General features: G+C 51.5%; 1 protein-coding gene across 1 annotated transcript in view; it reads left to right on the top strand.

The window, feature by feature from the left end:
• Window positions 1–6,687: 6,687 nt before the first annotated feature.
• Window positions 6,688–12,862, top strand: part of DLX4 (distal-less homeobox 4) — a 59,772-nt gene continuing 53,597 nt past the window's right edge. The window contains exon 1 of the mRNA XM_010585669.1: window positions 6,688–6,694. Within this exon, the coding sequence (XP_010583971.1) occupies window positions 6,688–6,694 (7 nt within the window). The remainder of the gene's footprint in view (window positions 6,695–12,862) is intronic.

The raw sequence follows: 12,862 nt of genomic DNA, 5'->3' as shown, positions 1-12,862 counted from the left end.
ATTTTATTGGCGCTTTTTTTTTTTTTAAAATGCTTTCAAGTTTGTTGGTAAAGAAATGTGAATCTTCTCCATAAATATTTGCGTGCGTGCGTGTGCGATGGTGTGGTGAGATGCCGGCTGCTTGGGATTGTGCAGCGGTATGACTGTGTGGTGGGGCAATTATGTCAGGCGAACACGTGGGGCCGGGATGCAGGGTGCCGGGGTGGGGCACGCTGGGGCTCTGCGGTTGTGGGGAGGGTGAGGCTAACCCAGCAGGAGAGAAGGCACAGCAAGAGCTAAATCCTGCTTCCGAGGCCCGAGGAGGGACCACGTATCCTCACCAACTCTTGGTCCATCTGTGCATCCTGCATGGAGACAGCAGAAGGGCTCTCCTTGTCCAGGAGCTAGGCATCTGCAGAATATCCTGTGGTAGCTCAGCTCTTAGGGCTGGAGAATGGGATCAGAGCTGGGATCAGTACCAAACTTGCCCTCTTCAAGCCTGTCTGAAACCCGTTTCTCTGCAACTTCATGCCTACGTGGTCGTTTCCCCAAAGCTCCGAGCCTGCCAGACACAAAGTCGCTTCAATCCCACAGCCAGATAAGTGGGTTAGCGTGGTACCAAGATGGAATAAGTATACCCAGGCCAGCTAGCCTGGGCTTAGCCCTGTGCTAGCATTACTGAGTGGCTCCCAGCTGGTGCCCGTGTGGCTCAGAGCATGGGTGTCCTCTGCCAAACACACGAGCCCTTTGCATCACTGGTCCTTCTCCCTCCCGGATCCCCGTGGTTCATCCCAGCCCCGCATTGCCAGGGGATGGCTCGGGTGTGGAGGTGACATCCGAGGGAAGAATTCCTACACCCCGGGTCCCACTGCTCCCCTCACCTCCTCCCTCACACCCTCTCCTCTTTCTCAACCGCGGAGCCGGCTGTTCTGTGCAACCTCGTACAAACAGACCGTCCCCACGCTCCCGTTCGGGGCGGCAGCCCCGACCTGTTCTTCCAACCCACACCACTCTGGCACCTTCAGGATTTAGGAGCGGTCTGGCCTGAGGCCTTCCCACTTCACAGGGCATCTCGTGCCCTGGAATGCAGCTGATCTGGCTCTCGCCTCCCTGCGAGTGCTGGGGCAGGCTCCTCCACGGAGCCAGCCGGGAGCCCAGGGCTCCCTCTCCCCTGCCACAGCCCTCCCAGGTAGACCACATCTCCGGCAGAGATGGTGGTGGGAGAACGAACAGAAGGAGAGACACTGAGCTCCAAGTTGGGGTCTGGGGGGGGGAGCCTGGCCATCCTCTCCTCGTTATTTCCAGAGAGATGAGGCTCAGAGGTGGAGTTTACTGGGACTTCTGGCAAGCCCTGGGTTCACAAGTGCTGACAGAGCACTTCCAGCCCGTGCTGGAGCCCGGGGGTGCGCGGTGCTGTGCAAAACCAGTCCCTTTCGTGCCAGGCAGCTCCTGTGCTCATTTAGGGCTGGTTTGTGCACAAGAGAAAGGTAGTTTCTATGTGACCGCATCAGCAGCGTGCCTTGCCGGGCAGGCTGGCCTTGTAGATAGAAAGGTATGAAGTGTAACGTGTATCAGGTTACCAGCAGGGATTGATTTACTGCTCCCAGCAAAGTGCCCGAGAGAAATTCCCTGATGGTGATGGAAGGTCAGGCCATGGAAACTTGCAAGACTCTTCATCCTGCTGGAATGAAGAGCAGCGTGTCAGCTTCCCCAGGCCAGGGTGGACCCATGATGCTTGTGGACACAAGGTGCTTGCACAGCTCGGAGCAGGCAGCAGAGCGGCTGGACGGGCTCCGAGCAGGGTGAAGGGTGGCTGGGGTCCATAGAGCAACGTGGTCAGTGGCATTGTTGAGGCTGGGAGGGGACAAGGAATGACTATGACAAAGCTCAGCAAATGGTTTGGGTGATATTAAAGCCCGTATGGTGGAGGGCTGAAGGACTGCTGGGGTTTGCGCACCATCCTGTAAAGAGCCAGAGTGAAGAACAACAACACGCCTCAGCCTTTGCACACAATTTCCATTCTGCATAGGGAAATGGGGACAGAAAGCAGCATGTCGTTTCCATCACGATCATCCACCTACTAACAGGAGCTAGAGGGAGATCTCAGCTTTCCTAAATCCTCATCCATGGCTGCATCTCCCTGTCTGGGGGAGGGGAGGAGCGGAGGTAACATGGGAGTAAGACGGCATTAAGAGCAAAGCAGGTAGTGCACCACGAATGGAGGCTGACACGGGCAGGTCTGTGCTTGGCAGTGGGCAGCGGAGCAGATGATGTTGTACAGGGAGGACTGGGGAGGCCAGGAGTGAATGTAAGCTAAAGGGAGAAACCACCCCTGCAGGGTCTGGGCAGGCAAGCCTGAGTTCAGAGGAGCCCTGGGAAGTGATGCATTAGACCTTGGATATCACCTGAACTGGTAGCCCATGCTCTTGTCCCTGGGTCAGCCAGGTGCCTTGCAGTGGGGACCAGGGAGAGCAATTCACAGGAGCAGGGCAGGCATAAAGCTGGGAGTCAAACTACTATTTTTAACATAATGCATGGGAAACAGCACATTTGACTGCAAAAGCTAGATTTGCTCTCTGCGCTGTGTATGCATCTCTTCCCTTCGCCGTGCTCTCGCTGGGTTTGTACTATGCGTTTTCGCTGCTCCTTGGAGCCGTGTGTCTCTGTGTGTGTCCTGATCCATGTGTCTCTCATGACACCTGCGCGTTGGCGTATCTCTCCGGGTCAGTGACACATCCCGGTGCTATGCTGCTTTCCCAGTCTGGAGGAGGGGAACCCAGGGCTGCGTGCTCCCAAGGGGGTGCAAGGAGACGCTTCCCTGGTGCCAAAACTGTGGAGGGTGAGGGTTGAGCCTTGCCCAGCTGCTGGATCCCATGGGCTCGTAGTCAGCCGAGGGGACTGGCAAGAAGGTGACAGGACCCTCCGGCAGTGTCTACAGGAATCAGACTTGTTTTTCTCTCTCCTCTCACCCACCCTTAACCACTTTGCCACAATATCAACAGCAGGAACCACCAGCCAGCCCCAGCTCCTAGCTGATAAAGATCTTCTCTCCTAATTACTCAGCAGCCCACAAATCCAGCCTCAGCTAAGCCCCTGAGAAGCAGATACCCTGGGCTACCTCTTCTCCCTATCCTCCAACCTTCTTGTCCTTGCTCTGGTGGGCAGACTTGCAGCTGCTGGGGCTGATTGAGGCAGAGAGGTCCGTGCTTTGGGGACTGCAACCAATTTCCCAGACATTGGAGGTACAGGGTGGCTGCGGGACTCTTGGTGCTGTGATCTGTGAATAGTCAAGGGAAAAAACCATGGAGGGAAAATCTCCCTGCTCCTTTGTGGGATAGACAGGGATAAGGAGAGGCTTGGGAGAGAACGGCTGGGTGCCTAAAGTCGTGTAAAGTCCAAGCTGCATGTCTGGGGTGAGGGGAGGCATGTAGCAGAAATTATGTATGTGTGCAAAGAAATGCATGATCTGCGTGGGCTCGCTGTGCCCGTGCAAGGAGGTTTTATATGAGATGAGACCCGATTAGAGGCAAAGTTCAAGCTAGCATGCAGCCGTGTGCTGTGAAAACCAACTCAGGGTGAGAAGCCTGTAGCTGGGTAACATCTGTGAAGTTACAACTGTACCAGAGCTCCTGTTCAGGTCAGAAACTGTGCAGCTCAGGGGATAGCTCCAATTCTGCACTGACACGAGGCTGACATTCCCCTTCTGGGATTCCTTCTGTGCAGCCTGAAAGGGAAAGGTAATGTGAGGGCAATTAATGGCATTACCTACTGAATGCAGAGCTATTATTTATGTGTGGGGTTAAGTATACACTGGCACAAAATCACTGTGAATCTTGTGTGCATAGAAAGCACCTTGGCACTAAGCCCAGCCTGAATATAAAAAGGGACTAACCCCCAGACTTTGCTTTCCAAGCCCTCAGTCACGCTGCTTCCAGTTGCAGGACCCGGTGGTGTCAGGGGTGCTGAGTGAGCAGAAATCTGGGGAGGGAATGGTGCCCCCTCGGTCCCTCACCTTCCTCATAGGGACTGGGATCTGATTTCCTCCTGACTCAGATGTCAGAGCAAACCATGGAAGGGGTTTCGCATCAGAAATATAGCTGGCGGTCACGTGGGTCCTGGCTTAGCAGAGCAGCCGTGGATTGTATGGGATAAAGTGACTGACGTTTTTTTAGAAGGAATGGAGCATGCTGGAAAAATGTCCTAGGATAAGATTTTTCTGCTCTTGGAAGTGTTCAGGGCTGCCTGTCTCATACCTTTGAACCAGTTTGAGGTCTGGATTTCTAGAAGAGCTCAACATCCATCACCCCCAGGCTTTGCATTTTCAAAGAGCTCCTTTCTTAAGCAGCTACACAAAGGCCTGAGCTTCCTAGCCAGCTCAGCATCGAAGAGCCAGGCGCTGGGCTCCTTGGGAGCGCTTGGAGCTGAGCGGGAGCATCTGGCCCCATGGACCTTGTGCTGAGCTGAATGATCCCCTGTAGATGGCATCACAGCATCTCAGCTCTCCCTGCAGGGATGCTTCCACCACAGCCAGCTCGGAATGAGTACTGCCCATACCTGTTCTGCCCCATGAAAAAAACCCACTGGGATGACGTGGCAGCATGGGCTGCAGCTCAGCCCAACAATCCGAGGGTCCCTGGCAGCCTGTGCACCCCCGTTGAAGCCTGCAGCCTTCGTTAGCCTCGCTGGCTGGATTACAGTTACTGGGCTACTGGATGGCGCTGCTGTCGGACCTGAAATTGCAGTGTGGACATATCTGGGAGAGAGCATTAAATTATGGCTTGGTCCCAGTCCAGATCAAAACTCTTGATCGGTTTTGTTGGTGGACTTAAATTGCGTCTTTGCTTCCTATAGCAGGGTTTGTCTACCTGGGGACATTCAGGAAGGTTAATCTGCATTCACTTTGAAAGTGGATAAATTAAACCACATTAAACATGCTTATTGAGAATTAAAATAGCTTTAATGTGGTTTAGTTTAATTTACTTTGAGAGTGTGTTGAACTAGATTAAATTAAAACCATTTTAATTCTGAAATCTGAATCATGAGTTTAACGGGCTTTAACTGATCAACTTTAAATTCATACTTTTAATTAATTTGAATTAATTTTCCGGAGTGGCTCCATGTCGACAAGCCTGGTAGTGAGAGAAAACCGCAGAGACACAGCCGGGTTCTGTGTAATCACGTTTACTATCTGCGGCAATGTCTATATTGTAGTTGCTGCTGGGACTGTAGCATGCTAGAGATAGACCTGAACGAGCTTTAAAGGAGTTAGCTCGAGACGAGGAGCCAGGTAGCCCATATTTTAGTCCGTTGGAGTCCTGGGCCGGCTCTGGTGCAGCAAGATGCAAACACGTGGAGCCTTGCCAGGCTGTTGGTTTGCTGGGATTTGGATCTCCCCCAGAACGCAGAAAGTATTTAAGGAAACGCCGTCCTCTGATCCTCATGTGGGCAGTGGTGGGGCAGGAGAAGCCCTGCAAGAACTCGCTGGCAGCAGATTTTGCGAGCCTGTTTTGCCCATTTTGAGGTTTTTTCCCTTTGTCCCTAAATCCAGAGGGGTCGTCCCACTTTGGGGACGCTGGCGGTCACTGCTCAGCCCCGGATGCTTGCTGCATTCCTTCCATCTGATGGCTGGCTGAGCTGGTCAAAGGCTGGGGTTTTAACGACCTTGTAGACCACGCGTCACGTCTGACCAGGCTGCCACATGTGACCGTGTGGCATGCGTGTGGAGGCTGGCTTCCAGTAAACAGTGCTTCCCCTGGATTTCAACATGCCTGTTCCTCCAGCCTGAGGTGCCTCAGAAATCCAGGTCATGGTGTTGTGGACACGGGCAGGGACCAAAACGGGGATATGGTGTGGGCAGAGGCCAGCTTTGAAGGCAGAAGTCCTCGGGCTCTAGCGCTGACCCTGCTTCTGCTGGGCTCTGCAGCCTTGGGCAAGGCACAGCTGTCAGCTTCCCCATCTCTGGAGAGAAGATAACATTTAGATGGCCATTATAAGAATTAATTGATGTTTGATTAATTCTTTGGAATTATAAAGCACCAGATAACCATTAAGGATTATTATAACCCAGTTTACCCTAATGTTGCTTATCACTCAGTGCAATTTCGCAGCACTCGAGGTAGTTTAATACTGACATCTGGAGCAAAGACCAGAAAATCGAAGATTATTTTCCACCCAGCTCTCTTTGTCCCAAATGGAGAGAAGCTCCCAAGACAGGAAATCTTAGGCTGGGAAAATCCCTTACTCTTGGGAATAAGTTACTAGGGCCCTGTTTGGATCAGGTCTTAAGCACAGTCTACAGAATTTGAGTGCATGCACACATAGCACAGAATAGACTTGTGCTATTTCTGCAGTATCACTGAGAGGTGAAGAAAGACCAAGACCCAGACAGAGCAGCATTCAGTGCCAGGAGGAGCAGTGCTGTTATTCCAGATTTTAAAGAAAGAGAAATGGATATTACTGAGATTTGCATAAGGCTAAAGAGTGAACATGTGGAGGAAACCAACTCCTCTGTTGCTCACTCCTGTTCCCTTCTTGGCAAATTTGCTCTCCTGTATTTTCATAACCATGTCAGCTCGTAACATGCAATAAAGAGCACGGGATTCTTGTTTGTTTTTCATTCACCACAGCATCATTGGGCAAGGATGTCCCAGAGGCAGCGTGTCACCCAGGGAGTGTTCCCCACACTCAGCAGCACTGGGGCCAGGCGCGATGGCAGGTACAGAGCATTCTCCTTGGTGGAAGAACCAGGTGGGCAGGGGAAGGGATGCACCCCACCCTTGGTGGGCATTCCCATTACCAAACCTCCCCAAGCTTGTAGGGCCTGGCCAGCTTGATTGGGGTTCAAGAGCCGCCTTCCTCCTGCCCAGAGATCCCAGCTGTGATTGGAGCCAGGCCAGGAACAAGGGAAGGCAATGGTGAGTTGTATGGAGGAGAGGGAAGGGCTGGCATTTTAATCTAGCTCCACAGGGACAAATACGCCCTTCCCTGAAAGCGCCAAAGAGTGTCTCTGCTAGTCTGGCAGCATTCAGCAAAAATCCTTGTGCCCTTCTGCATCTCACGCATTTTCACTGCAAAGCCTCCTTGTCCCCATTGCTCCATGAGCCGCGGGCCAGAGGCAACTGGCTGGGGCATTGCTGCTCCCCTGCGTCCAGCTGGGTCTGGAGCAAAGGGGTAGGAGAGGATTTGTGGTGCTGCATTTACCTGCAGGGCGTTAAGGGCAGAATGTGTTGCCCTGAGTGTGGCCCCATATTTAAAAATGTCCTGCAAAGAGGCAGAGTGTCAGGTATCAGAACTTCCATGGGGAGGTCCTCACACCACTGCCCTTTTTACTGAAAAGCAGCATCTTCATGGTTCTAATCTAACTAGTGTCCCCGCTCTACTCCTTCTCTTCATCCTTCTGCTTAGAGGTATTTGCTTACAATATGACTCACAACTATCTTTATTTATGGTGTCTCAATCCTTTCCATCTCGGTCCTTCTCTTTTGTCAATCTCCATGTTCTCTCTGTCTAATTTGGATGACAAGGCCTTCCAGGCAGGAACAGTATCTTTCTTAATCTCTCTAAAATGCCAGCCACTAGTTACAATGCTAGATAAATATTTAATGATAATAATTGAACTTGACATTAACAATACTCAGCCACACTTACATTTTCTAAGCCCTTTCAGACACAGGCTAATTAATTAATTGCAAATTTACAAACAGGATAATTAAAGGATGCCCTGGCTGAGCAAGAAAATGTGCTGAAAGCAGTACAGGGCTTTTGGAGAGTTCACCATAAATCATGGTGGGGAAAGTTGTAAAGGGTGCACCCTTCTCCTAGAGCTGTGTTAAGCCCATGGAGTAGAAGGTCTGAGGACATTCTCAACAATTTGGTTTACAAAACTGGATCCAGTTCATGATCCTACCCCTCTCCCCACCTCCTTCATATAATTGCATCATTTCTCCTCCCTCCCCTAAGGGTGAGTCAATTAAAATAGTTGGGTTTGATTTTTTTTTTTTCTTCTTTGAAAGGCAACCCGTGCCCTTTATTTGATGTAAAAGTTGTCAGATTTGGAGCGGCAGAAACAAGCTCCTTTCATCCCCCACTGAAACAGCAGACCAGCCTCCCTAAATCCGAGCTCTGCTTTGCACAGGGAACCCCCATCCAGGAGCCAGCTGTAATCCCCTTTATCTCTCCCAGGCTGGAGCATAGCCACAGCACTGCTCCGATGTTTGTCACACAAGGTGAGAGAGGCCAGGGCAGAGCACCGGCAGGATGGGGTGCACAGGGCTGGGAGCCCCTCTGCCAGCTTCAGAGCTGGGAGACGTTCCCCCCCAAAAAGTGGGATTCTCCAGCAAGAGCTCACTGGGCCACATGAGCGGTGCGAAATAGCCAGACCACAAGAAGGAATCTAATATTTTCATTGCATCTTCTTTTTTCATTGCAATGCTTTTTCTTCTTCACTTGTTTAGTATTTTTAGCCCTATTTCTCTGACTTTTTGGATGGGAAACTTTCTAGCTTGTGAGTATCCATGCCTGTTTTTTTTCCACAGTCTCCCCGACAGAATATGAATGAGTTGAAAATTTAGGCCCCCAGCAATTACTATAACATTTAAACCAAGCCCTATTCACAAATGTATTAGCAAATAAAAGAAACAAAAGCAGCTCTCGCTGAACTTTGAGATCATTGTTTTGTTGTTTCTCAGTAGGATTTGGATGTCGATCAGGTATTTATGCAGATGTTCATAATCTGTGTCATTTTCCCTCATTTCAATGCTAGTGTTTGTTCGCTTGAAAATATATTTCCGGAAAGTAATGGGGGAAAGTGAGTTGCCCAGGGCCATGCTCAGAGTCCGTGGCAGAGCCAGGAACATATCGCTCACTTCCCGCTCCTGTGTTTTAACCACAAGATAATCTTAATGAATAATAATAATTCATGTAAACACCGGGCCAAATTCATCCCAGGAGCACCTCCAGTGCAGCAATTGGCGTTGTATCAGAAGAAAAATTAGCTGGTACGTCGACTCTCTCTCTGCATGTTCCCTCCTACACAGGAGGAAGAAGGTGAATGTTTGCAGTGGATTTCCTCTTCTGTCCTCCTCCTTCTCATCCTAGTTCACGGGGATAAGTGAGGCCCATGCTGGGCTGGATAGGACGGTGATTCCAGCCAAGCCACTCCTACGTCAGCTGCTCTGAGCCCAGCATAATTATTATTTATTATTTGTGTTGTGGCAGCACCAGGAAGCCTCAGTCACGGACCAGGGTCACGTTGCTCTCCATGCTGTACAAATCCGATGCAGATATCCAGAAGAGCACCCAATCAAAGCAGAAGATGACAAGCAATGGGTGATGACAGGCAGCCGGGGGATGCTGGGGTAATGTGGCAGCATCCGTGCTGCCTGCAGAAGCCCGCACAGCACCAACCGCAGCCAGGCTACGCTCCAGCTCTGGCCTCTTCGGTGTGGCACGGATGCATACCTCCTCAAGACATTCGTCACCAGCTGCTGGGTGACTGACATTAAAGCACAGAGCCCTCCCTTTGCAGGCAGTGCGGTCCCTGCCTCCTGGACACACCGGGAGCTTGCTGATGGCAGGCAGCAGCACGGTCTGAGGGGCTGATTCGCATTTTTGGGAATGCAAAAACAGAAGCGGAGAGGTCATATGACCAAAACTGCCTGGCAGAAAATGCTGAAGTTACCAGAAGAACAAGGTGCACAGGAAAGGCTCGGCTGTGAGGAAAACTGGTTGTACCAGAGCTGGTGCGACTTCCTGAGCTGCCCAGGCACTGCCTGGCTTGCCACAGCCAGGAGAGCCATCCCTCCACGCCAGTGTGGCACCGGGAGGTTTTCCTTACAGAGCGACCGATGTGCCTGCCGTGCCCTGGACGTGGGTGTGAATTGGGCTCTCTCCTTCACTTCCCCTTTCCTAAGCTTCTAAAATGCCAGGGAGATAAGCTGGCCGGTAGTAATTCGTGGCTGGCGGTAAGGTTTCTGACTCTCCAAGCGCTGAGGTCTAAAGCAGCATCCAAGTCAGTATAGGAGGGGGCGAAACCCCACGATGGCACATAGGAAAAGGATTACACAGCAGGGTGCCTGCTGTATGTACACACTGCACGTGGTGGCCCAGAAGGTCCCTTCTCATATGCCTGGTGGGCAACTATTTTCCCCTCCTACCCTGCAGGTTTGCTCTTATTCTCATGGGACACCTATCTCCACCTCTATCTTAACATTTTCCCCTTGGATTTAATTTACAGATTATTTTAGCCAGGAAAGGGAAGATTCACAATGGCACCAATGTGCACATTTCCTCCTCCTTGTTAAAATCTTGGGGGACCCATCGGGGAGCCAGAAGCCTCTGCACCAGGTGCAGGGTTGTGTAACTCTCTTGTAAAACACGTTCCCTGACTCCTCCCTTCACCCACCCCGCCACCGATCCTGTTCCTCGTCCACACTGCTGGCACTACTGCTGCAGCTGCAATGCTTGAGTCAGTCCTGTGACAGCTCCAGCTTCAAGCTTCGTTGCTTTAACAGCGTCCGCATATAAGCAGGAAAAAAGGTCTTATCAGGAATTTTACTGTACAGTGTGGAAATGGCCCGTGGGAATCTCCATGGAGGATTGGTCTGGGGCACCAGCATGGCTCGGTGAGCTGGAGGACCATCCTGATCTGGTCAGCCTGTCTGCTCCTGCAAGAACATCAGGACTGCCTTGACCACTGCTGCTCTGAGCTTTTCCCTTTGATACGGCCTTACCTATAGCTGGCTGCAACAATTTGTGACTTGAAAACCTCCACACAAGCAGCAGTAGCTGCCATAGGGTTTCTCTGACCTCCTTCAGGACCTGTGAAACTCCAGCACCGTGCACTTCTGGTAGAGGATCTAACATGATGGAGACTGGGAAGGTACCTGGCAGGAGCAGTGCCAGTTCGGTGACACCAGCCCGCGAGCAGAAGCTCTGCAAATCCTTTCCCACTTGAGCAGAGCCAGGACAGTTCACAGTTCTTGAGACCTAACCTGGCTCTCTCCTCTTTGTCCTGGTCACATTTCAGCCCAATTTTTCTTGGCCCTTTTCGATTCCTGGATGAGCAAGAGCAATGACTAACGGTGACCAGTGCTCGCACCTCTCTCGGTGTAAGCAGCTGCTGGCTGGCATGCCTCCCGTCTGGCAGCAATTCTTCCAGCCCTGCTGAAGGTGCCCAGGACTTTCTCCAGGTGCAGAAATGCCTGAGTCTCATGCCGACCGCTCTGGCTGAAGGGCTAACTCAGGACCTTGCAGGATCAGGCCCTGGGGCGACATGCATGTCACGTAGCAGGTGCATGGTGCAGCACATCCCGGTCCATGGGCTGCCAAACCAGGGGCCCAGCTGGGGAGGGTGGCAAGCCAAGACTTGGAGCCAAGGAACCTTCCTGGGTTGTGAGACAGCTGGAGTGATGCAGCTCTAGGCCTGAGCTTTGCAGACCTAATGGAAAATCCAGGGCAGTCCATGGGAGTCTTTCCATGAGCGTCGACGTATTTTGGGCCAAGCCTTTGATTCTGGAGCTAGCCTCAAACTTTTCCAGCTTTTTCAGGTGTTTGCAAATGGTATTTTGTTTCAGCTCCACTTCCAGCCCGATTCACTTGGATAGCAGTTCACCGGAGACAGACACCTACATTTGCACTGTGCTGAGCTCAGACTTTTGTCCGCTCAGGGAAACACATGTGGGGTGGTGTGGCCCATCACACTCAGCATCCGAACAGAAACAAATCCACTGCTTCCCCTATCACTCAATCCATTTTGCGGTGTCCAGCACTGAACATTTTTCAGTGAAAGAGGGAATTACAGGCGTGTTGGGACACACACTTACGCACAGACTCGTCTCTTTAGGTTATTGAGGATGCGCGTTAGTCGAGCGGTGCTGTTGAACAACAATGATTAAGGGCTCAGAGGAAAAGCTGAGTCACCCCAAGGGCATGCTGTTACTCCTTACCAGCAAGGGAGCTGTGTGGGGAATTTGCCTGGCACTGGTTCACAACACGTGAACTTACATCCTCATGTGACACGATATGGCAAGTGTTGTGCTGCTGATTGTGCTTTCTTCCTAGATCCCTGGTCTAGACCAAAGGAAAAGGCAAAGGACCCTGAGAATCCCTCTCTGCTGTTAGAGTGGGCTCCATGCATCCTCAGATAAGTCTATGAGATCCTGCTCTGTAACCCTGATGCAATCAGAAAATCCCAGTTTCTGTATTTGCCCATCTCAGGGCCTTGATTTAAGGTTCTCCCAGGCGTTTGTGTCAAAGCACCTCTGGAGACCTACTGCCCAGCTTCTCAGGCTGAGATGGACACCAGGGCTCAGACCTTGAGTGCTATGTGTTACCCAGCCATCAGCATCACTCCTCGTGGTGGAGCTGAGGTTCCATCCTGGAAATCTGAATTGCAACTGCAGTTCCCATAACATGCATGTTCCTGCTCCATCTCAGCATTGCTGAGCAGCAAAGGAAGGTGGAAGAGAGGGGGCAGGGAGGCAGAATTTATGTAATTACCTGCAGGAACCTTTCTGCCTCTGCATTGAATGGAGAAACCAGAATGCAGCCAAGGTTTCTGCAAGCTGGGCAAACATCCCGACCAGAGAAGGCTTTCTTGAAACTCCACTCTTCCAGGCGGTGCCGTTCTTGGCTGTTGCTTTGGCAGCACCCGGCCAGAATGTCTGGAGGCTGTTACAGGGCAGGACTGCTGCCTCCTCTGTTTTCTTATGAAATACACCCACAAAGCAACCTGCAGAGGCTCCAGTCTGCCAAATCAAAGGGATCGCAGTTGTCCCAGGGCTACACACTCAGCAGCATTCCAAGCAAAGCTGCATTTCTAAAACCTGGGCTGCAGAAATTAAAGGCACAGGCGGCCTTTCCTTCCCCCATCCCCACTGACTGG

The sequence above is a fragment of the Haliaeetus leucocephalus genome, unplaced genomic scaffold, assembly GCF_000737465.1.
Source record: "Haliaeetus leucocephalus isolate CR32 unplaced genomic scaffold, Haliaeetus_leucocephalus-4.0 Scaffold110, whole genome shotgun sequence".
NCBI classification, from domain to species: domain Eukaryota; kingdom Metazoa; phylum Chordata; class Aves; order Accipitriformes; family Accipitridae; genus Haliaeetus; species Haliaeetus leucocephalus.
Note: the sequence above shows the minus strand (reverse complement) of the source record. Positions and strands in the feature narration are given on the sequence as shown.